This window comes from Musa acuminata, chromosome BXJ2-10 (genome assembly GCF_036884655.1).
Source record: "Musa acuminata AAA Group cultivar baxijiao chromosome BXJ2-10, Cavendish_Baxijiao_AAA, whole genome shotgun sequence".
In the NCBI taxonomy this organism is placed as follows: Eukaryota; Viridiplantae; Streptophyta; class Magnoliopsida; order Zingiberales; family Musaceae; genus Musa; species Musa acuminata.
The window spans coordinates 28,317,501-28,340,531 of NC_088347.1; the positions used below are offsets into that span (position 1 = coordinate 28,317,501).

Genomic DNA, 23,031 nt, shown 5'->3' on the forward strand with positions numbered 1-23,031 from the left:
TTGATATTTTCTTTCACAGATTTTTTTGTGCTACTTAAGAGATATTTTCTTTCACAACTGACTGTAGGTTGACCCTTCATAAACCATACTATTTATTCAATTGTTCATCCACTAATGTCCAATTATTATTATTTTTTATATGCTCATCAAATACAAGAAGAAAAATAGATATAAAAATAAGAAAAGAGTATAATTACATCAAGTCAAATCATTCACTTATTTGTTGTTACTTTGGAGATGATTAATTTTTAAATTTATCTTGAAAAATAAAATTTTCTTTTTAATAAATATATCTGATTGATAAACTTTTACTTTTGTAGAATGATAAAAATTTCTTTTAGAGACAATCTTCAATCAAGATTTTTAATTTTCGATTATATTGTTTTGATTTCTTTCATTTTTTTGTTTCATTGGCTTTCTTTTTCTTCTTCTTGACTAATTTAGGAAACCAAGGTAGTAGCACAGGAGATGTTGCCACATGACAACCGACAACAACCTAAACTAATAAAATTTATTCATGAGCAATTAAAACAAAATGACAATATTGGTTGAATGTTTATTATAGTACTTGTACTTGTTCATATTATCGCACTTGTACTTGTTGGTTGAATTGCCAAATATTTTTATTTTCCTTTCTCATCTGAAAATTAAAGATGGGAGAACCCATGCTATTCATTTCAGCTTGTAAGAAGTTACTTGTTCTATTTTCATGTTATGATTATTTACAAGAGTGCTCCTGGGACCCGGATGTCCAAGGTATGAGTCATGTAAGCAAACTCTTCGCTAGCAGGGGTAGGACTACACACATCAACTCTGGCAAAAACCTGCATTGGCGAGAGTCTTGTTTGTCAGGCTATGGTTACCTCTAATAGGCTGTACAAAATCAGATCTTAGACTCACCAATTGTCAAACATGTAATGCAATACACTTGTTTCTTTCTTTTTTGTTTTCTAAATTTTTTGTCGCTTTAAAATTACAGTGGATTGGCATGGGTAGAAAAGAGCTTGTTGAATATTTCAGCTCGTATGCAGCAGTAAAAGCCTGCCATTCATATGGTCCTCGTGGGCATCGTGGCATGAGTGTTTTGATCTTTGAACCTACTGCAGTAGGCTATTTGGAGGCTGAGCAGCTACATAATCATTTTGCAGAACAAGGAAAAGATAGAGACGCATGGGAACATCGTAGGATTCTATTCTCTGCAGGTGGCAAACGCCAATTATATGGCTACTTGGCAAACAAAGAAGATGTGGATGTGTTCAACCACCATTCTCATGGTTTGTCTATTTCGTTATATCTTAATTGATCTTTTCTTGACATGAGGTCTGAGCTATTCTTCAGTACATATGCATTCTTTGTGTAGAAGATACATGCAACTATGCTATCATTTGTGTCTCACAAATTTCTTGTGCTAGTAGTGTGTTTAGACCTTAGAGACCAAGTCAACAAGTAGAAGCTGACAGCTTTGGAAGAACTAAAAAAAGAGGATCCAGTGTCTATTCGAAAAAACCCTTCCTTTCTTCCTGTTTTATATTGTTTTTCTGCTTGTGCTAATGTGTAAAGGTTGCTTCCTAGCCTCGGAACATGATAATAATTATTCAGCTTACTAAGCAAAGTTAGATCGACCTAAAGCAAAGGTTGCTTCCTCTTTTTTTGGATACTTAGGAGAAATAAAGGGCTTACTGCCATGGTGCTACCATAGGCACTTATGCAGCCATGCCAGAAATATGCTTATAGATCACAACTTTTTCATTGTTTGTTAATTTACAACTTTCCATTGCTTGTTAATATTTCCTTATTATTCTTCATGGGTTATTTGTCTTTGGGTTTCCAATTAATGTTTATCCAGTGAAGATAATAAAATTTTTTCCTGCAAACCTGATTCAATTGGAAATCTTAGGTAAACATCGTCTGAAATTTGAGATGAGATCATATGAGGAAATGGTTGTCATTCCAATGAAGCAAATGAATGAAGATAACCAGCAACTAATCTGGTTGAAAAACAAGGTTGTTAAACAAGAACAACAGTCCAAAGTTCTTAAAGAAACCATTGGGGTTGTAACTCAAAGGTGGCGTGAGACTGTGGAAGAAAATATCATTGTAAGGCGTAGATCCATGATGCAACATGAAGAGAACAAGGAAGAGGTATTCAGACCTTTACCACTTCAATATTTATTGGATTGCTGAATCTGTGTTTCTTTGATTGACTTTGTTGGTCTTCTTAAATTCTTTGCTCTTACTACAACATGAGTTTCACATTCTTTTTCATAGCTTTTCGAAGTGTCCTTGGAATTTTTCAAGCTTCGTTGTGAAGCTTTAAATTGTTATAGCTTGCTGTGAACTTTTGTAATTTTAGGAAGTCTGCTTCATTTTCTAAAATAATTTCAAATTTAATTAAGAGCTTTCTTCTTATGTTGGTGTGACACCTGTTCTGTTGTTATTTTATGCTGTTAGATGGATTATCAAGAGAAATTTTTCAACGAGCAAATAGAAAAAAATACGCAATAATACTGAAGAGAAAGAGAGGACTTTCGAGAAGTTGTTGCAGGCAGAGCATGCTAAAGTGGCAGTTTTGGATGTAGATTCTGGAACCAATGAAGATCTGAAGACTAGGTAATGCAAACTTTTAACACCATTGAATGATCCAAGATTCTAAAGATAATTCAGTAATACATTACAAAACCATTCTGTTTGGCAGATTTCTTCACTACAATTTTTATTTTCTTGCTGATGATAATATTGCCGATGGTCCTTTCTTTAAACAAAATTATTTATCTGCTACAGCAGACTTTCTTCTCTTATGTTATCCATAAACTGCTCTGAGATATGAAACCCTGATTGTCATAATAAATACTAATTCAATAACAATTATGCTTTAGAAGCTTTATTATTAGAAGTCACCGATGCAAATGATAGGTGCAGTCCATTTCTGGTGAGGATTTTTCTTTTCAGAGTAAGGAGATGTCTTTCTCTTTTGCAGGAAAGAAGAGATGAGAGCGAAGGGAGTTGAGGAGTTTTGAGGCAGAGAGAGAGAAGCTAATACGCTCACATGAACAGAACAAGGTTTTACTAAGGCGGGGGAGTACCTGTCCAAGGAAGTCGAGCTGGAAAAAGAGTTCGAGGCAGCCCTCACCGAATTGATGGAGAAGTATACTCCAACAACCTTTCCTGCTTCCAACTGCAACTCTTAGCAGATGAATGTGAAGAATGGACATATGATACGAGGTTTGCCTTCTGCGAAGTAACTTTATCACTATATCTTTTGTGCTTCTAATAATAATCTTCTTGGTGACTGCTTTGCAATGTGAACTGTCTACCCTTTTATTAATGCTCATCCCTTTCTTTTCCTTTAATACCAGTTGGGTTTTCACTGGTTGACCCATCTATGCCCACGTTGAGCTAACCTCCGGTTAAATTTGAAAATATTATATTGTGTCGTAGGATTAAGTACGTATTATTCCTTCCTTATAGTTAGATACTTTTATTTTTAAAAATTATATTGATATTCCTATAATTAGGGAAGTAAAATATTTAATTTTATTTTTTCTTATGTTATTAACTCTAACAACGGAAAATACCATATGGTTTGTCACATCCGGAAATGATGCTAAAAATAGATAATTTTGTTATTCCATTTCTCCCTTCTCTTTGACTTGTTATCATCCCGAACAATCTAACCAATAATGACGTCAACTACGATTCTTATCTCCTACATCATCCTATAACCTTTACATAAGGTCGATGATTCTCTGGCGTCCACATAAAATCCGTCGTTTTGATCCATGTGGACGGATTTTCAACGAACCAAGTAAAAACTATTTAATAGAAAATAAAAGTTAAAAAGAAAAAAAATAAGAGAAGGAATTTTAATTCATGTGTTTGTATTAATTCAAGTTGATTAGGATTCTATTTATAGATTTAAAAGAGTGACTCAAGAGATGGAATATTGTCCCAAGTGACATACTCTTTTCATTAAGATTGTTATGATGTATATACCTAATTTAATTAAATAAAATTTTAAATTTTTAAAAAAATAATTCCAACAATGGACTATTGCCTACATTTTCCAATCATAACAATATTTATTGACATTAGACTTCCAGTAAAAACTCAACAAATCCTTATATTAACTCAGAGGACAAAGATAATAAAGCATCAATCATTACTTATTCAATAAAATGTCCAAGTCAAATTCTTAGCAGCTAAATAAGAGTTCTTCTTGCTGATCAAGAAACTAAAAGATAGCTAATCTCCACACAGCACATTGTCCAACCTAGCAATCACCAAGCCCAAAGAGTGTTTACCTGAGTTGGGTTAATGAAGTTTACCTATAAGTCAGCATCAAACTGGGGAAAGCACATGAAGGTCAAACACCTTAATTACCTTCCATTCTCCTTTTTCTGAGGCCTGTATCCATCAAAAAAGATATGAACAATGCAATTACCACCAGATCAGCCGAAATAAGTAATCAATTAATTCAAGGAAGTAAGTTTTTTCCAATGTAAGAATCAGCTACCAGTGTTTGCTAAAGGACACATACCAAAAAGTGGCAGATGTCTACTCCATATGTTTTCCAATCAAATATGCTCCTTTGAGAATTATGAACTGGTTCACCCTCTGCAAAGCTTGGCATGTATCAGAAGAAACTAGGAATATGCTTTTTAACTTATAATTAGAAACTATTAGCATACTTTTTGACTCACTTTTCATGGAAGCAAGTATTCACAATGATCAAATTCATTTGGAGATAAGAAAGACATGAATAGTGCTTGAAGAAAGTAATTCTATATAGAAGATTACACTATATTTCCACTTATGTTCTCCGTCTTTATGTGCTTGTGTGCTTGAAGAAGGTATCATGTTCTCTTTTGGTTCACGGAATGATAGAGAGTCGAGATGAGCTCACCTTGTCATCCACGGCTAGCGCAAGCGAAACCCTTTGCCTCATCCGGTAGAAGCAACTTCTCAGCACGACGACCACCACGTTGGCGGTGGCCATCGAGATCGCCCACACCGACTTCGCCTTGGCAACCCAAAGCTTCAAGAGCCGGAAAGAGTACTCCCACGAGGCTACTACCCCACCCGTCGTCTCCTCTTCGCTCGGTACGCGCTCGTCCTCTACCCTTTTCTTTTCCTCATGATTGCCATCGATCCCCTCAGAGTTCGAGTCTTCAGGGAACGATGCAGTCGATCCCTGGGACTCATCTGCACCCTCGAACTTGTTCCCCGCATTGCTCGGCTCGATCATCTTTGTCTCGTCCTCGGAGACGAAGATCGCCGTTTCCTCCTCCCTCTGTTCGACCGCATCCGAGTCGGTGTCTATCCAACTAGGGTTGTCGGAGTCGATTCCGCCCTCTTCGCTCTTATCCTCCTCCTCCTCCTCCTCCTCCAAGTTTACACCGAAGTAGTGCGACATTACGTCATCCACGGTTCCAAGATCAACTATGGACTCGTGGTCACTCGTGGAGGAGGAGTCGGAGTACAGCAATTCCCAAACGTCGCACTCATTGGCGTTCTCCATATCGATGTGGGGGAAGAACTGATCGGAGAACAGCGGAGGAGCGCTCCTACTGCTCCACGGGCTTCAAGATTTGCGCTTTGGAGGTGGCGTTGGGAGGAGGAATTTGGAGTTAAAAAGGAAGACGACGAAGCTATCGCTTCGTAACAACCCGTTATCGAGTTAAACTCAGCTGCGTAAAGAATCTAATTCGATAGATACGATAATAATCCATTCAAATCTAAACTAATGACATATAATAATAATAATAATAATAATAATAATAATAGTTATTAAATTATTTTAGTTATTTAAAATAGATAAGAATTCTCTATAAATCGAAATATTATCCGATAAAACCTTAAAATATTTTTTAAAGATATAAGTAGAATAATTATTATTTAGGTATTCTTTTCGTAAAAAAAGACTTTACATTTTAAGTTTTTTGTCGGATAGCATTTTCTGATTTTTAGAGAATTCTTATCTATTTTAAATAACTAAAATACTTTTTGAATAGTAATAATAATTATTATATTATATGTTATTAGTTTAGATTTGAAGGTGACCATGTGGTATCATTTACATTTTCCATTTTTTACTTTTTATTTGTACCTACGCCAAAAATATATATTACATCATAAATTGACATTTTTATTTATGGTATAAAATAATCTCATCCCTATGCCATTAATAGGAAAATAAATAAATTAAATTTCTAGAAAACATACACTAAAAATGGGGTCTATCATATTTAAAGAGGATGCATATGAATTTAGAGTACAAACTGTAGTATTGACCAAACCAAAATGTAATATTATGGTTTGGGGGTTTTTGCTTTTCGCGAATCCAAATCAAACCCACAGATACAAAATAGTTAGAATTTAGGATTTGATTTTGTTGTGGTTGTATAAATCAAACCCGAATTGTACCACGTACGAGTAGTTTCCTTTGTGTATCAAATGATAGCTATATGGTGGTGAATCCTCAAAAGACTTTTGTTATAGGAATAATATTTGTTTTCAATAGGGGATCATAAAGTCCACCTAAGTCAAGCATTAAGACTTATTGAAACATCATCTTAGACTAAATACATTAGACCCAATCAAGTTCCTTAGAACTCCTAGAAGATTAAGATAACTAATTTATTAAGATTATTGAAATGTTTAAACTCGAATTAATAATAATACATCCATCATCAACCTTTAAATCAATCTAAATCTCAATGCACGTTGGAATGTTAAATTAAGGTGTTGTAGATATTGTATAAACTTGCAAAGTAATTATCTAATAAAATATGAGAGAAACTGTTCTGTTTAAGTCTAAAAATACCTGACCAACAATGTTTGATTTATTGACATAGGTTTGAGAAGAGTGCCTGTTTGACTTCCACCATCTTCTCTGATTTCCGCATAATATCAACCTCACCAGGATGATGTTGAGATGCATGGTCGATGATCAACGAAGTTAATTTGTAGCGAACTCTATTTTCAATGCGCTCGGCATAATTTATGATTCTAAAAGAACATTTCTTCTTTTGGTCGATGAGAGAAAATGGGGAAACTCCTTTTCTATTTTGCTCCTGTGAGAAACAGCACATAGGTCATGTTATTAAAAGAAAATTCAAGAAAATTTAGGAAAAAAAGAACAATTTAAGAACAAGAGAATCATTTGTTTCTGAGCATTCACTTACGTTTAAAGAATGTGATGATTAGCAACTGCCATGACCAAAATGTTTCTGGATGTCCCCGAAAGATGCGGTCGCAGAACCCCTCCTCTTGGCCTTTTGCTGTGAAGGGTGCTCCTTCCATCCGGTCATGTAAATAACCTGTAACAACAAACTACACTGTGGACAAAGGCATGATGACAAATACAAGATGATAACAACAACACCTAATAATGCTTTCGAGCATATCACAAGAAGTCTAGAACACAAAATGCATGATGATTACTCAAAAGTTTTCACATGAGCAAGGAAATGCAAATCCCTATCTGCATCAGTTTGCAGACTGCATTTCTTGTTTAAAGGTAGCATGGTATACCTGAAAGGTTGCTGGAACAGTTCCATCCTCTCCGCCAAACATCGATTGATACACTGCAGCAGTTGCTAAAGCTGTGTCTTTCTTCAGGATCTGGAAAATGGAAAGAAACGAAAAAGATTGTCCATTGGTCGTTGGATCTGAGCTCCTCAGGTTGCAATCAGTATTCGCTGCGTAAAACTTACATTGCTCCTCTGGAAAAGGGCATTTGTTTCACCCATAGACCGCAGATGTTCAATAAGTTCCAAAGCTAGACACGATCATAAATGGAAGTTAAAGAAAGAAAAAGAAAACAGTAATAGTTTTCAACTTGAAAAGAAAGCTTGGCTTGATGATTCATATAATTTTCAGCTATGTGATTTTCTTGCCATCATGATTCATTCAAGTTAGTAGGAAAGCTACTCAGGGTCTAGTAAATACTGCCAGCTGCAGGCTACAATAACTATTTTATCCAACAAGGCCAATGATACCGTTTTAGTACATTCCAGCGGGTTCTCTATCGGTTATGTAATGCAATTTAAAGTAGAAAACAAGAGAATATAGTGCCCGTGTAACATCTTATTTCATACACATTAAAAGTTTCTACAGTATCCTACGAACTCATGAAATATAACCCTGTATTGAGTTAAAGAAAACCAACCACTATCATACTTGACTGTGTATTCATCAACATCAACACCTGGGAGAGTGAAGCCTGCCCTCGTCAGAAGATTTCCTGCATCACGGACCTGAACAGGAAAACCGAAAGGATTCTAGTAAGTTTATTCTTTTACATCTAGGAACACAGCTCACTTTCTTCTCCTCAGTTGTATTGAACTTGAATGTTCACATACTCAAAAAGAAAAGAAAATTTTCATGCACATTAATTGTTTTTACAAGAAGCAATCTCCGAGAAACAAAAGAGAGTACCGTGGCCTCCTTTATCAAATGGGCATGCAAATGTTATTCTACATGATAAGCCTGAGTTAAGATGGGCCTTTTAGACTCAGATACAACATATGCTTTCACCCTTCTTGGGGTATCAAACTACTCAAATAATTCCAACAAGCAATACAATCTTGTAACCTTAAGCCCAGCATTATATTTCATCTCTAAGCCTTTTTTAAACCAACATAGGAGGATGATTCGGTCAGACAAAACTGCATGCATTTTATTAATATGAGCAACGAACCATATCAAGCTCCCACTATATGTTAAGCTTGAGGAAACAACAATCGATACAACTGCAATAATTTACAAGCATAACGTGTAACAAAAAAGTTATTAGAAAAAAAAAATTACAGCATAAATTTAGTACATATGCACATAATTGTCAAATAAGAGCCAGATTGATCACCAAGAAAAAGTTCCTAAGAAAAGGTATGAAACACACACAATCATAAATAAACCATCAATAGTATGATGAATGTTCTCATTTCCTCTGTTTTTTCTTGTATTTAGCACATTCATAACTAGAAGCATTCATGGTAACCCATTGTGTTTCCTATTTGTGTTGCAGCATTACACTAACATAATTAACCAGGTCAAGAAGCAGAACTGCATCAAAATTAAGATTCTTCACTTCAAAAACATACATATAAGATCTCCTAGGAGTCTCCAAATTATGATATTTAAACGGCTTTTGGAAGTTCTAGGGTTGTAAAGAATGAAACTTAAATTGAAAAGAAAATAAAAACCTGTGCCAAAGGCGATAGTCGAGGGCTGATGCCTCCCTCGCGTTCCATTTGTGCTATAGTGCATGCTATTCTCAGCTCTCTGGTCATGAAGACATCCAAAACACAAAAATCTTACAAAAACCAAGAGTTAAAACAATATAATTTATAAATCAATCGAATTTAACAACTTCAGTGTTTCTCCACCAAGAATAGCCGCAAGAAACAGACCATCAGGTCTCAAAGCCAATCTGGCCTGTCAAAAAGAGAGATAGCATGTCAGCATTTTCTGACTATATAAAGAAGAATCCTCGGGACCATAATAGCAAACTTAGAGCATACCTGTATCATGGCTCCGGGGAGATCATTTGTCCAATGAAGTCCCAGACAACTTATAACCAAATCCAGGGAACTGTAGAAAGAAAACACTCGCAACTAATACAAGTCATGAAGATCAAAGCACATAAGCTCATGTAATCAAGAATAAATTCCACTACCAAATGCACTTGTAAGTTCAATAACAGACTGCTCCACTCAAGTACCAGAACAGCATACTTCTCTTTTATGGGCAGGAACTCTTCGTCTCCAACTACATAGAAAGTCTCAAGGTTGTTCCTCGCAAATTTTTCATCCGTATCTTTTAACACTTTAATCATGTCAAATGACATGTCCATCATGATCAGCTTCTCCATGCCACCTGATAACAGAGATAAAGTCACTCCCTACATTTGGCAAATGAAAACTACCATTTCATCATCTTCCATTACTGAAAAGTTCCAGAAGAATTTTTCGGAAGATCTCACTGACTTGACAATGAGAAAGATTAGCTGAACATTTGAGAAGGAAGTATCTTCCAACCCAGAATAAGGATAAAATCAAAATCGTGATCTAAATAATTATAGTCAGCTAACAAAATCTTCATCTCCACCTATGAAAGCAGAATATGAATGAAACAAATGAACCAAGTATCATATACACTAGTATACTTCTGAGACCAAATAGTTCTGCAGTCAACAAGCCAAGTATCATATCGATAAAACAGCATTAGCTAGGAAAAAATTAACAAGTACTCACCACGTCCATGTAAGAGGCGTCTAATTGCCTCTAAGGAACCCCCAAGGCACAGTGCTGTAGGAAATGTCTTTCTGCAATCCTGCAAGATATTAAAGTTTCAACTTTGTGGTTGATGGTTAGGTTAATTTGATTTTCTTTTGACCAAGTTTCCAAGCATAAACAAAGTTAAAACTGGGGTTTGTTAGAAGATTCCTCAACATCAAAACTTGTTACACCTAACTGATGCTTCGATCATTTTTGAGGCTTTCCCAAGAGTCACCCAGTGGGTTCAAGAATCATCTTTTTTGTTGATTCCATTGGAAATTACCGAATTAATGTAAGATATCATCGAATCGAATGCATCATCAAATTTAGAAAAAATGGAGAAGGAAACTGCAAGGTTACTTGGAGGCGATCGAGAAGGTTTTCAGCTACAGAGTCAACGAACTCATCCTTCCCTCTCATCAACCACGCCGCTCGATCTCTCTACCCAAATTAGCTCATCTATTACGATTAGCTCGAATTCAGATAGAACTTCGAAAGGAAAGACAGGGTACAAAGGACTCGACCTGCTTCCGCTTGAGATCTCGATCGAAGATCTTAACCCGCGAGCTCTGGAACCCGTCGCCCTCGGTGCAGAGATGAGCGGAAGAAGGCGGAGAGAGGAGGGGGAAAGAGTAGGGCTTGCCCCTTCTCATCAACGCTCTTCCAAGAGCCCTCGCCATCTCTCTCTCTCTCTCTCTCTCGCCTCCACCGGCGGCTGTACTCGACGCAGAGATGAAATGGCACTTGGGACTTGGTACGAGCCCGATATTTGCAGAAACGCCCCTCTCATTTCGATTTTACTTTATTAACCCCCCGCGTCCGTTAAATTCCAATGCAGCGACCGTAACGGGCGTTAGTACTCCGTACTTGCAGAAACACCCCCCTCTCATTTTGATTTTTCCTTATTGACCCTCCGCGTCCGTTATAATATGATACAAAGACTGTAACGGACTTATATGTGTCAGCAGAGGCTCTAAAGGAGGCGATTTAAGCACCCTCGAATAGCTTCAGGGGTGATGTGGTGTCCAACAGTCACGACGCGTGGGAGCCCGCGAGAGGTGGCATCACCCCTGAAGAAATCAACCGCCAATGAAATGGCAGCCGTGAGAGGCTACCGATGACTGATCTGTGACCTCATGCTGATAGGTCAACGAAATCAACTCACTCTCGCCGTCTCTGAATGAGAACGATGAATGGCTGAGGCCTGAGATAGAGGAATGGAGGAGATGATGATCTAGATGAAGGCGATACCTAAGAAACTAAGAAGGTATATGAAGAAGACTTAAATTATATTATCTTTTATATATAAAAAAATATGCATATATAAAACAAAAAGAGAGCGTGGAAAAAAGAAACTTAGGTTTTCTTACAAATTTACCCATAAATAAATATTTTAATACTATATAAATAAATAAATAAATATTTCTGGTATCGAAGAAAAAAAAGAAATTACAAGTCAACCAACCTCCTCTTGACCTACCAATTTTGACTTTGTCAAACCAACTCAGCCTCAATAGTCTCCTACTTTTCAATCTATATAGCCACCAAACCCTCTCTTTTCATATTACTTCGCGTTATTTCTTACAGGACACACAGCAATTGGTGCATAGAGGTAAGAAGAGAGATGACCGGAGACGGGAGTCACAGATCGACGCTACAGCTCCTCCTCCTCCTCCTCTCGATCGCTCTGCACCTCATCCCGGGTTCGCTCCTCTCCAATTCCTGGATTTCTTTTCGTTTATTAGTGATTTAAGAGGGGAAAGGTGCGTTTTTTATGCATCTTTCTTGATTGCGTCATCGATACCTCTCGATTTCGTCCGGCGGTTTTCTTGTTGATTTGGGTCGGGTTTGATACTTGATCTCCGGATGTTCTTTTTCATACACTGGGAGAGAAATATCTGATCTTTTGGGGTTTGAATCATCGCGGAATCCCAAGTTTGCCGTCGCTCACCCTATTAGTTGTAGGTCTTTGTACTTGGATTCCTTTGAGGGTTCAAGAATTTGTTACTGATGAGTCGTTCTTGGTTGACAACCCTAATTGGAGTAGTTCTTGAGCAGAGGAGTTCCGATACGCTTTGCTTTGTTAACGTGATAGCCTACTCTAGATCTCATTGCATCTGTGTGGTGGATTCATTCTTAGAGATCTGATGCGAGGATGTAAAAGTTGTTTTTATCTTGTTTGGAATTTACTTGTAATCACATTGTGTACTTATATTTTTAGCATTTACTTGGTATGACACTTATCTTTGTAATTGTTGAACCGACTAATTCGCAAGCGCATTTCTCTGGTAAATAAATTTTAGCCTGCATTATCATCATGATCTTTGGTAAACATTTGGTTATACTTATTTTTGTGCTCAATTGTGCTTCTAGTCTATTTGGTATAATTCTACTTGTCAATCTCAGTGTCTTTCATCCTGAGGAACATTTTCTTCTTATTAGGTTTGTCTGAAAACCCATCACCTTCTAAAGATTCAACGAAAGCTGATAGCCATTCCAGTTCCAGAAGCAACACGGGGCTCAAGGTGCTCCTCATATGCCTAGGAGCAATTGCTCTTGTTCTATTGTCCTATTTCTTGTTCAAGAAGTGGCAGAAGAAAAAGAGAGAAGAGCAACATGCCCGCTTGTTGAAGCTCTTTGAAGAAGATGATGATCTTGAAGTCGAGCTTGGACTTCGGGATTGAGAAATTTTCGCAATGGACTGAATCTCTGTCCGAGGTAATACTACATATTGAATGAATTAATTAAGACTGCAAACTCCCACATGATGAGTTTTCGATTTTCTTTTTTGGGATAGGATACAACTACCAGAATTCGAGACGCTTAAGTTTCTTTTAGTGGTTTCGATGTTTTGCTTCTTCTACCAAACTATTTGTTTCTCTCATAAATTGCGTTGGTGATCGAACTGCATATTTTATAGTCTTTTGGCCGTTATGTTTGTTGCTTTTTAATTGATATTGAGTTTGAAGGTTTCTCAAATATGAAGCAAAGACTTTGGAAATGGTATGTGTATTGTGATAACAAGAAAGGTTGGGTAGAGTTCTACATGAGAGAATTATTCGATGCTAAACCTGAATGAAGTATTATTGACTCAAGAGATGAACCACTAATCATTTTCTTTTATCTTTGAGCCACTATGGATATGTGACTGATGGGATGAGATGGAAAAAGACTCCGACATCGTGTTCTCATCCACTATGGAGATATTGATAACTTCAATTCTGTTATCACTGCATTTTGTGTTTGAGAAAGCTACCATGATGTGGTCCTTTTTAAGCATACTTATAAAACAAAGAAATAACTGAAACATACTTCAATCTGTATGGTAGCTGTTTCGTCGACAAACCACCATGGATGCCAGTGTAAGGATAATAGAGATAACAAATATCTAGTTCAAGAGAAAATTAGATAGCCGGAAAAGTGGGATCTTCATTAAACGGATCGGTCTGATTGCAGAATTCAGTACTCCCTACTTCAGACTTGTAGTAGATTGCACAAATTATATGCTAGTTACAAGAAAAGGCATCAGTTCAATCATTCATGATCTGTACCTGCTTTGTATGGTTTAGCCTTCGTATCGAATCTCTCACTTGTGCTATCTCCTCTGTTTTTCTTGTACATGACTGATCAAGAGATGTAATTAATGCCTAGTCTACTCATCATATTATTGATAGAGCCATCAATGTACTTCCAGAAATGCAAAAGTTTTAGATGCTACTAATTGTTAAAATGCTTTCCTCAATAATCAAAACAGAACAATTGGTGCTTCATGTCCATGATAAATGTGGACAATGGAACCCTTGCTTGTACTTGAGAGTTTCTCTAAGGAAAACTGCATGAAAATCCACACCTGTATGCACATCTTCGGTTGTTGTTTTATCTGAAAGTTTATCCTGAGGTTAATTCATGATCTGTTTTGCAGGCAAGGACAAGGTTGGAGGGTTGTCATGAGTGAGGTCAGATGTACCCAGGTTGAAGACTGTAGTTAGTGTATTCTATCAAAAAAGATTGTAGTGTGACAAAACTATATCACCTTGTTTCACATCTGGAAGTAATAGATTGATAATGTACAAAATACAAATTATCCTCCAACTTTGTCCCCATATTTTACAATGTCTTGCAATTCTTTGATCGTGAGACTTTGTGAACAATGTGCAAGTCCATCTGCTAGCATTGAGCATTGTCAAAAAGGCGAAGGAAATGAAGAATTTCTCATTCTTTTTTCTCGACATTTCAGTTATTTGAGCTGACGACAGCAAAATACTCTAGTGAAATGCCTGAGCTTGATAATATTACATTTTCCTTAACCAGTTATGATGTAATTGCATAAGATTGTGGCTTCCTTCAAGATCTCAACGGGCACCTTTTTTCACTAACACCAACAGATTCAATGGTAAAGAAGGTTTGAAGAGAACATATGGTTGTACATCATTTACTTCTGTAATATCTCCTGATGTATAAGGTGGAATTGGCTGAAGGTGAGTCAGGTGTCTTCTCCAATGAAAATAGCACTTACAACCTGAAACTATGGTAACAATCTGCACTAACTAAACAAAATAACTGTGTTTTGTGATGGTTGAAATTTGGAAGCATGAAATTATCAATACCATTCAACCATAACAAAGAAAATGATTTGTGTTTAAGCTTATGACTCTGTTATCACTCATGTTTTAATTCAGTCAAGGGATATATGTTACTTTCATGAGTACTTTTTTAGGCTTGGGGACAGAGACATTAGCTATGTAATCATACTTCGAGTCTTTCACTTGCACTTTTTTAATGTCTATCTGCAGGCCTAAGAATGCCCAGTGGAGTGATCACAGCTCCATGAATGTGCCACCCACTGATTCCTACACTTTCTCAGTATCATCACCACTTGGTCAAGGGATCTGAGGTGCACTCCCAAACACATTATTAGTGAATATAACAGATGTTTACTGATACATTAATGCCATCAATTCCTTAAGGGGGATACATCATCGACTGGCCGAGAAGGGACAGTAGATCCATAATGTCCTAAAAGAAACCTACTAGTTTCCATGTCAATTTCTTTACAAGCATGTAGCCATCAGCACAAGCTTCACATGAATAACGGGACGATAAAATTCCAAAATGATAATTCTAACAACAGATGGTTTCTGGCCACAGCAAAGTAAATGAAGCAGCACTTGAACTCTTTCAAGTAACCAAACTAGCAACTGACATAAAAAAGTTGCAGTATCTGACTCATCTTACACCAGCATGGAAGCTGAAGACTAAGGAGCAAAATTACAAAGGAAAAAAGAGGTTTTTAACTTAATTCATCAGCTATAGTCTCAGATGTCTACATATCACAACATATGCAAGTGTTACATGAGAACAAAAAAAGAGCTCATGTTGCATGATTGTTTACAAATACAACATTAGTGATATCAAGAAGCTTAATTCAAGACACACCTGCAAGTCGTTCATGAGATCTCACTGGTACAACAAAATTATGAGGGGATGGCAATCTGGATCTACAATAGGTCATTCTACCAAATTCTCCAGCGTTGGGCAGAGCATTTCTGCTATTAACATTTTCCTGGAATGCATCCTGAGACAGATACTGACCTATGATAACGAGATTGGACATTAAGCATGAGCAATCATCAATGTTACCAAACACTAGACAAGAACTTACCTCTCTCAATCCTATTAGTGATATGTACATGTCCTCCGTGTTTTCAACTGCTGTATGGAAATCAAGTTTCATGAGTTACAACCTTAAAAAGGTCTAGTTGTCTGCCAATATTACAATAACTAAACGTGCAAAATTGTTCAGAAAGAGCTGCACTAGTTGAAAAAACTGTGAAAGAAATAGTTACCGATCTGAAGGTTCAACTGGAAAAGTACTCCCAACTGGTGATTGGGAAAACATGATACAAGTAGATTCATTCTGATGCAGCTGATTGATAATTCCAAATGGTGGTTGTGGTGAATTGGAAACCAATGATTCCTGCAAGTACCCAAAAAACATGAAAAAAATTAGAGGATATTTCTTCAGAAAACTACAAAACAGTTAAAAATTAACTGGTCTGGCCTAACATATCCTTGAGAAAGAGGCTCGTGTTCAGAATCTCATAAGGGATTTCTAGCATTAATTATTGGGTGGCAGAGATGAAAGTGAATATTGGTATACCTGCAGATGTGATACAATAAGATGATACGAAGATGCAAGCAACAGAAGATATGCTTTCCTAAAACAATATTTTCACAATTCATCAACCAATACAGAAGTATCAACATCTTTCAGCTGATTCCCAAATTCTAGAATAAGCTTTTATCATCACTAACTACATCAAAACCTTGAAATTTTCTCTCCAAAGAGTGTTCAATATAATTCCAATGGCAACTTATCCCAGTAGATTGCTTTGCCCATTATGCATGGATGTTTCACTTGGATTCTAGGATCTTGTAAATTATTAAAGTTCATCACGAATAAAATCATTGAGCTACATAAATAACTCACCAGAAAAAAATTTGAGACCATTGATTCACTTGGCAGTCAAATCACCTAAAATCTGAAGTTCAACCAACCAGTAAAACACCTCAGCTGTGGATCCAATCACCCTTTATTAATGGTACACGGGAGATTTCATGTGTCGTCTAAACTATAGCACTTCCATAAGAAATGTTGAGAATAAAGTAATTACTAGTAAAATTACACAATCCTTTTTTACCAAATTATCAGTATTTTTGTCATCCTAATTAATAACTAACTTCAGGTGCAATTGCAAATGCTATACAATACTAAGACTGGTCTGTGCATACAGAACCAAGATGTTACCTGACCATTTGAAGGATACTGTAATGACAGACATCTAACAGAAGGCCAATGGTCATATTGATTGCTAGATACTGCCAAATGTGGTTGAGTCCTTACTGGCATGCTGGCCACCGAACCAGCCAACCCATCATCAGATCGACCTACAGTAAGCCACTTGAAATCATCAACAGCATTAGCATACCTTATAACATGCATACATAGTAAATTTTACCAACCTTTTCTACCTCTTTTCTTTGTAGTCCTTTCTTCTGCACTTAGAACCCTACGCTGCCTACGCTGTTTGTTGTTGTTCCTGAAGCTACTTGCCCCTTGATTCGTCAGCCTTCCAGCTTCCTTATTTGCTAGAACTGCATGAACTTCAACACAATCTTGAAGTTGATCCTCTGAGGACTCCGACAGGCTCATATCAAAAGCTCTATTTTGTAAAGAAAGATCCACTTTTCTCGCAAGTTTCTCGGCTTCTTCTATGGCAATGTCATATGCTTCTTGACATTTTGAACCCTTTGCTATAATGTGCAAATAAACATGTCCAAGTGAGGCATAACGATTTGCAATGGCAACTGTAGGATCGATTTCATTTGTACCATCATATTTGTTGATCAGTACGCCATCCTTCACATCCTTTCTCCATCTCTTTAAGATGTACTTTTCAGGAATTTCCTTGATATTCTTATAATCAAGAACTTTCATTGCATGGGAGCAAAGTATACCAATGGCCTCAAACTTCTTACAACTACATTTTAGCGTGTCTTCTGCTGGATCATACCTAACATAACTTTTAGTTTGCTTCTCCAAATTAGTGACCTCATAATAATTTCCATCATCCCCACAACATTGGATAACACAGTCTACATACAACTTGAATTCCTTCACAAACATCTCATAGACCTTGGGGGTATAAATGGATGCTACTTGCTTTAATAATCGCGAAAGGGGAACTTCAAACACTGACTGACTAGCATGGATATCGGCTTGTAACTCATTATATCGTCGATCTTCAACCAGCCTCTCGTAAACCTTAAAAAAGGACATAAGATCTTTCTCAGCATTTAAGTGTGTTTTTAATACGGAATGCATGTGCTCGCTTCTTAGGGCACTTTTGATGTCGGCAGAAAATATATCCCTTCCATAAACCAATGCCCATTTTCTCCTATCTTCAAACTGCTTGGACAACCACACATTATTTGTGAGATTATATTGTGTTAACATCCTTTCCCATTCTGATACAAACTCATCCTCATCTTCACAGTCATAAAGACATTTGCTCAAATCAATTGCAAAACTAGGAGTGGCCTGAAAAACATAACTCAGATTCTTAGCTGCACTGGTGTAAATATGCCAGGCACAGTGCCGATACATTGTGTTTGGCCAAATTTCGTCTTTCGCTTTAATAATTGCAGCATCTTCATCTGTTAGAATCAGATGAGGCACCTTTCCATACATTGCCTCCTTGAATGTTTCAAACAACCATTTGAACGATTCTACAGTATCAGCATACAGAAAAGCTGCACCAAAGATGACAGTTTGAGTATGATGATTCACTCCCAAAAATTGGACGAAAGGCCTGTCATATCCATTTGGTTTATATGTCATATCAAGACATAAAACATCACCAAAATGTTCATAATCAATTTTTGACCTTGAATCTGCCCAAAACACATTTGTTATTCGATCTCTCATATCAAGTTGTATAGCTGAGTAAAACCTCTGGTCTTCAGCAGCCTTCTTCTGTAAATAGTGTAGCATTGCTCCTGCATCACCTAGCTTCATTTCATGTTGACGAAACCCATGGAAGTAATTTTTGGATTTATCAGAACCAACATTGTTAGATAGTAAGTCTAGAGTTGGTTTGGGAGCCATTCCGGCCATGACTGCAGCATGTGCCCGTGACATTTGAGTCTCATCTGCCTGCCTTTGTGATCTTAGCAAGTGAACCTTTTTCGATGATGCAAGTTTATGATTGTGCTCTGGCTCAAAACGGTGGACACAGAACTTCCCACTTTTTAAGCGTTTGATGCCTATGTGTGCATTGCAGCCAGTTCTTCCATCCGTTCGCAGAATCTTTGCATCTTTATCAAATGGACGGTTTCTGTAATAGCCTTCTCTGTAGCAAACAAATCTCCTAAATGTAACCTGGCCAGATTTGTTTTTTGTTAAATGTTGCTTTCGAATACTAAAGCCAACTCGTCTTGCATATTCATTATAGAACTGGTATGCTTGCTCATCATCATCAAACTCCATTCCTACTCTCGGCTCCAATTTATCCCTTGGGTCACTGACTGCAAATTGCTCCTTTTCCTTCCCATTCTCATCATGTGAGGCTTTGTCATTGTGAAGCTCATTATCTACTGCAGTATCATTGTCTTCAGTGAACTCATTTGCAGAACCTTCCTCTTCTCCAACATTTTCATCATGCTCAACGTGATCCATTCTTCAAGAGGAGCAGAACATTAAAATGTTCAATCTACCTGCGCAATGAACGTATATGTAAGGATCAGAAGAAGCATAGAATAAAACTGGGGAAAACACTCTTTTTTTTTTTTGTTATAACAACTTGTCAGCCAAAAACAGATACGCACTAGCGCTTCATAAGGATCCAATGTTGTTTTCAACCAATCCACTTATCCACAAGGTCTCAATTGTCATTCCATTAATCTTATGCAGCCAATGAAAGAATCCCCGATTTGTACTAATCCAGGGATGCTTAGTGAAACTTCAATAATATATATGCTATCACTGAGTGATAATTTGTTCATATCCAAACAATGTCCTTCACAAATCTAAGTGTATATTTTATTCATCACATACCCAAGAAAAGAAAATTCTTATCTAATGAAAATAATTGAAGTCATTCTCCACCCTAATCAACTGTAGCATTCAACAAAACGTCACACATTAACATAAAATTCTAGTGAAAAGAACAAATTTCGAGATGACTCCATTATGTGGTCCCGACTTGGAAAGAAAATTAGGTTAGAAAGCAGAAACACTTCACTCAGAGTACTGAGAATCGGTAGGGTTTACAGAGGCAAATTGACAAGATTAAAGCATGCAATGCTCTCCACAAATTACATAAAACCTTTTCCTGTAGAAATATGTCCTCACCCACCAAAATCCGAAAGAGCCCTAATTTGGCGAGGGTGGTGCCGCGCAGCGACCGGCGATCGCCTGCGCCTCAAGCCGCGACACGGAAGAGGGAGCGAGGGCTCGCGCGGGGGGGCGAGGAGAGACCGGCGATTCGGCGGCGTCGGTGGTGCCGGCGACGGCCCGATCGGAGGTGGCTGCGACCGCCGCAGCAATTTGAGATCGCGGGGCTTAGGACGCAAGAGAAGCGACGCCTCCTCGCATTGGAATGCGGCGCATGGCAGGCCACGTGGGTTCTCCTATCCGTGCATCATCGCCTAATATAACGGCCGTCATATCGTTCCTCATGAACCCATCATTTCTCTCGAACAAAGTTATAATCATCCGTTATGTTCGTGATTGTAACAGTGATTTGGTTGTTGACATACAGATCGAGTAATTATGAAGTTACAATTATAAAGATAGTGACTTAAATAGGGATGAAAGCAGATTAATTTTTTGTCCTCACTTGTGTACATCCAATCGATTTAAATCATATTTTTAAATATATATATATATAATTATTAAAATATTTATTTAATTATTACTTATATTATAACATATTTTTTACTATAATATATTTTTTATTCATATATCAAAATAAGCACATTTAGTCTCACTCATATATATGTATATGTATATGTATATATTGTAGCAAGCAGATCAAAGCAGATTGTGATACATACGTACAAGGCTTGGAGTCTTGAAGCAAACAAGAGAGATGTAATCATGGAGGTTTGCATTGAAATGGGAATTACTTCAAAGTCTCAAATGACAGTTTACGATGCGAACAAGATGAGAAGATATGGGGAGTCACAGAGTTGGAGCTCTTTCAGCAGCTCCGGATATGACAGTGAGCAGATTGTTCCCGAATGGGTCACTCAGATGTCTTGTGAGGTTCTCCACCGGCCCTTCTCCGGTGACATAGGCCTGCAGGAAGAAGCCGAGCATGGCAAACATGGCCAGCCGCCCGTTCTTGATCTCCTTCACCTTCAGAAGCGCGGCTTGGTGGGGATCATTCGCCAGCCCCAAGGGATCGAATGGCCCCCCAGGGTGGAGTTTGTCCTCCGAATCCTACAAGAAGAACACGAGATCTTGCTTCTGTCGATGTTTGCTTGCGGTCCCAGAAACTACAGAGCAAGAACGAATCTTACCAGCCCGTTGATGATTCTGTAGTACTCTGCACCTCCGACGAGCACTATCTCAGCGATGACTGCAACGACAAGATTGATGGGGATGTTCTTCCCGAAGTAGTTCAGCGTGCTCCCGTCAAGAAGAAGCGCCCCGGTCTGCCGACAGGCCACTGGTTTCGTCGATGCCATGGAAGTGCATGGGCAAACAACAGAGCATAAGCAGCATTAGTTGCGGAACCTTGGACCAGACGGCCTCGGGGCCACAGTTTGCACCGAACTTGTTGAAGGCCTCCGGGATGATGAAGCCGGCGGCACCGAGCATTGCCCACCTTGCACGGATGAGCTTGTAAGCTTGGTATCTGCACAATGTTTGATACTCTTTAAGGTTTTCTACTTGGAGAAAGAAGATGACTGATTTAGATGACGCACGTCCTTGGCGAAGTCTTCTGGTTTCTTGCTCAGCCCAAAAGGATCGTAACCATAGCTGCAAGGAAGGCAGAGAACGATTCTTTTTTTGTTGTTTGGCACAGCAAACTTACTCTCCCGGCACTTCTCCGGTGAGATACCCTGGAATCTCCGAGCGATCCAAGAGACCTTCCGGCAGGAAGATTCGTCTGTCGGGACATGAGACCCATCACAGCATTGTGCAGTAGTTGGAGATAGACTCGTGAATGATAAGCTCGACATGATTTGGAAGAGCGAGTAGATTAACTCACCATACCACTTGGCGAGCTCCTCGTCGGCTGGGGAAACAGCAGCTGGCTTCGACTTGGGAGGAGGCGGCGCAGCCTTCTTGGAGACTGATGAGATAATAAATGGCGACATGACACGCCACGACGTCAGTCACGCCTGGATGACACTCTGCCTCAAGAGTGCAATAATACCGACGCGATGTGTGCTAACGACACTTCGTCGTCATCTGACCCAACCTACTTGGTCGAGGCAGAGAAGAACGACGACCGAGGCACGCCCATGCCCTGCGGCAGTTCGGTCCTTCCCGCCACGCCAACACCAGTGTCAGACGCTACCAGGAGTACGAGCCTGCCCCCTGCAAGCGGGCACATTAGGAAACAGTAAGTTTCCCTATAAATATCCTCGCATCCTAAACGGGAAGCGGGAAACACCGACATAGACAACAAACTCCACTCCACATCATCTAACTCGATCGTCGGAGGGATCGGGCTGAGCTTCCGACCCGACCTGTGTGCAGGTAAGGAGACGAGGCGATTTTCCCGAGACGCAAGGAGAAGGCGCCTTCCCCAGGGCATCCTGACGATCCCAGGCATGGTCCGGTCCGCGCGGTCGGTCACTCCGACAGCCCTAAAAGACCCCGAGCAAAGATCCTCGTCATTCAGCTCCGAACCAAGTCGTGTCGGCACCGAGACACGGCACAAAGTTGTTTACATCAACACAGTGCAACGATCTTTGATGAACCAGCGGAAGGTGGAGGGGCCGAGCGAGTTGTGGCAGCGGTGGTGAGGCGCGTGCCGAGGAGCTCGGATGCGCCGAGGGAAGCCGGAGCCGTCGCCGCCGCTATGGACGCCATGGAATGGCGTCGATGGATGGATGCAGTTGCTGCGAGGGTCCTAAATGGTTGGACCGGTGGATGAGGTGGGGCCGTGCAGGATCTACGTTCGAGGGCTGCGATTGGCTGCGACTCCGAAAGGCAATCTATTCCTAAGTTATG

The 23,031-nt window shown here is 38.7% G+C and overlaps 5 protein-coding genes across 12 annotated transcripts in view; 1 reads left to right on the forward strand and 4 right to left on the reverse strand.

The window, feature by feature from the left end:
- The window catches only part of LOC103969767 (protein SUPPRESSOR OF GENE SILENCING 3 homolog), an 8,502-nt gene extending 5,167 nt beyond the window's left edge, over window positions 1-3,335 (forward strand). The window contains 6 exon segments of the mRNA XM_065130967.1: window positions 980-1,274; window positions 1,898-2,142; window positions 2,452-2,490; window positions 2,492-2,610; window positions 2,952-3,075; window positions 3,078-3,335. Of these exon segments, the coding sequence (XP_064987039.1) occupies window positions 980-1,274; window positions 1,898-2,142; window positions 2,452-2,490; window positions 2,492-2,610; window positions 2,952-3,075; window positions 3,078-3,188 (933 nt within the window). The 3' untranslated portion in view covers window positions 3,189-3,335.
- Window positions 3,336-4,138: 803 nt separating this feature from the next.
- On the reverse strand, window positions 4,139-5,740 carry LOC135583755 (uncharacterized). Its single transcript, XM_018818861.2, has 4 exons — window positions 4,904-5,740; window positions 4,538-4,614; window positions 4,381-4,404; window positions 4,139-4,301 (listed from the first exon to the last, which is right to left on the reverse strand). The coding sequence occupies exons 1-2, from the start codon at window positions 5,516-5,518 to the stop codon at window positions 4,555-4,557; spliced, it is 675 nt and encodes a 224-aa protein (XP_018674406.2). The 5' UTR covers window positions 5,519-5,740; the 3' UTR covers window positions 4,139-4,301; window positions 4,381-4,404; window positions 4,538-4,554.
- A 955-nt stretch (window positions 5,741-6,695) lies between these two features.
- LOC103968407 (putative methyltransferase At1g22800, mitochondrial) lies at window positions 6,696-11,024 on the reverse strand. The gene is made up of 12 exons (XM_018818859.2): window positions 10,805-11,024; window positions 10,641-10,721; window positions 10,257-10,335; window positions 9,738-9,879; window positions 9,525-9,594; window positions 9,374-9,438; window positions 9,207-9,285; window positions 8,171-8,258; window positions 7,716-7,780; window positions 7,534-7,623; window positions 7,185-7,319; window positions 6,696-7,073 (listed from the first exon to the last, which is right to left on the reverse strand). The coding sequence occupies exons 1-11, from the start codon at window positions 10,958-10,960 to the stop codon at window positions 7,203-7,205; spliced, it is 1,032 nt and encodes a 343-aa protein (XP_018674404.2). The 5' UTR covers window positions 10,961-11,024; the 3' UTR covers window positions 6,696-7,073; window positions 7,185-7,202.
- Window positions 11,025-15,463: 4,439 nt separating this feature from the next.
- Window positions 15,464-20,488, reverse strand: LOC135624935 (protein FAR1-RELATED SEQUENCE 5-like). Of its 8 annotated transcripts, none has more exons than XM_065129055.1 (6): window positions 20,198-20,482; window positions 17,313-19,556; window positions 17,089-17,228; window positions 16,127-16,257; window positions 15,943-15,992; window positions 15,464-15,872 (listed from the first exon to the last, which is right to left on the reverse strand). In XM_065129055.1, exons 2-5 carry the CDS (start codon window positions 19,516-19,518, stop codon window positions 15,986-15,988), a joined length of 2,484 nt encoding a protein of 827 aa, XP_064985127.1. In that variant the 5' UTR covers window positions 19,519-19,556; window positions 20,198-20,482; the 3' UTR covers window positions 15,464-15,872; window positions 15,943-15,985. The 8 variants fall into 8 exon arrangements, with proteins under 8 accessions (XP_064985127.1, XP_064985126.1, XP_064985125.1 ...); XM_065129054.1 differs by having other exon boundaries at window positions 15,464-15,855; window positions 15,943-15,989; window positions 17,304-19,556; XM_065129053.1 differs by having other exon boundaries at window positions 15,943-15,989; window positions 17,304-19,556; window positions 20,198-20,481.
- Window positions 20,489-20,929: 441 nt separating this feature from the next.
- Window positions 20,930-22,922, reverse strand: LOC103968410 (chlorophyll a-b binding protein CP26, chloroplastic). Its single transcript, XM_065129060.1, has 5 exons — window positions 22,473-22,922; window positions 22,061-22,392; window positions 21,583-21,958; window positions 21,366-21,500; window positions 20,930-21,285 (listed from the first exon to the last, which is right to left on the reverse strand). Exons 3-5 carry the CDS (start codon window positions 21,664-21,666, stop codon window positions 21,025-21,027), a joined length of 480 nt encoding a protein of 159 aa, XP_064985132.1. The 5' UTR covers window positions 21,667-21,958; window positions 22,061-22,392; window positions 22,473-22,922; the 3' UTR covers window positions 20,930-21,024.
- Between the last annotated feature and the right edge of the window lie 109 nt (window positions 22,923-23,031).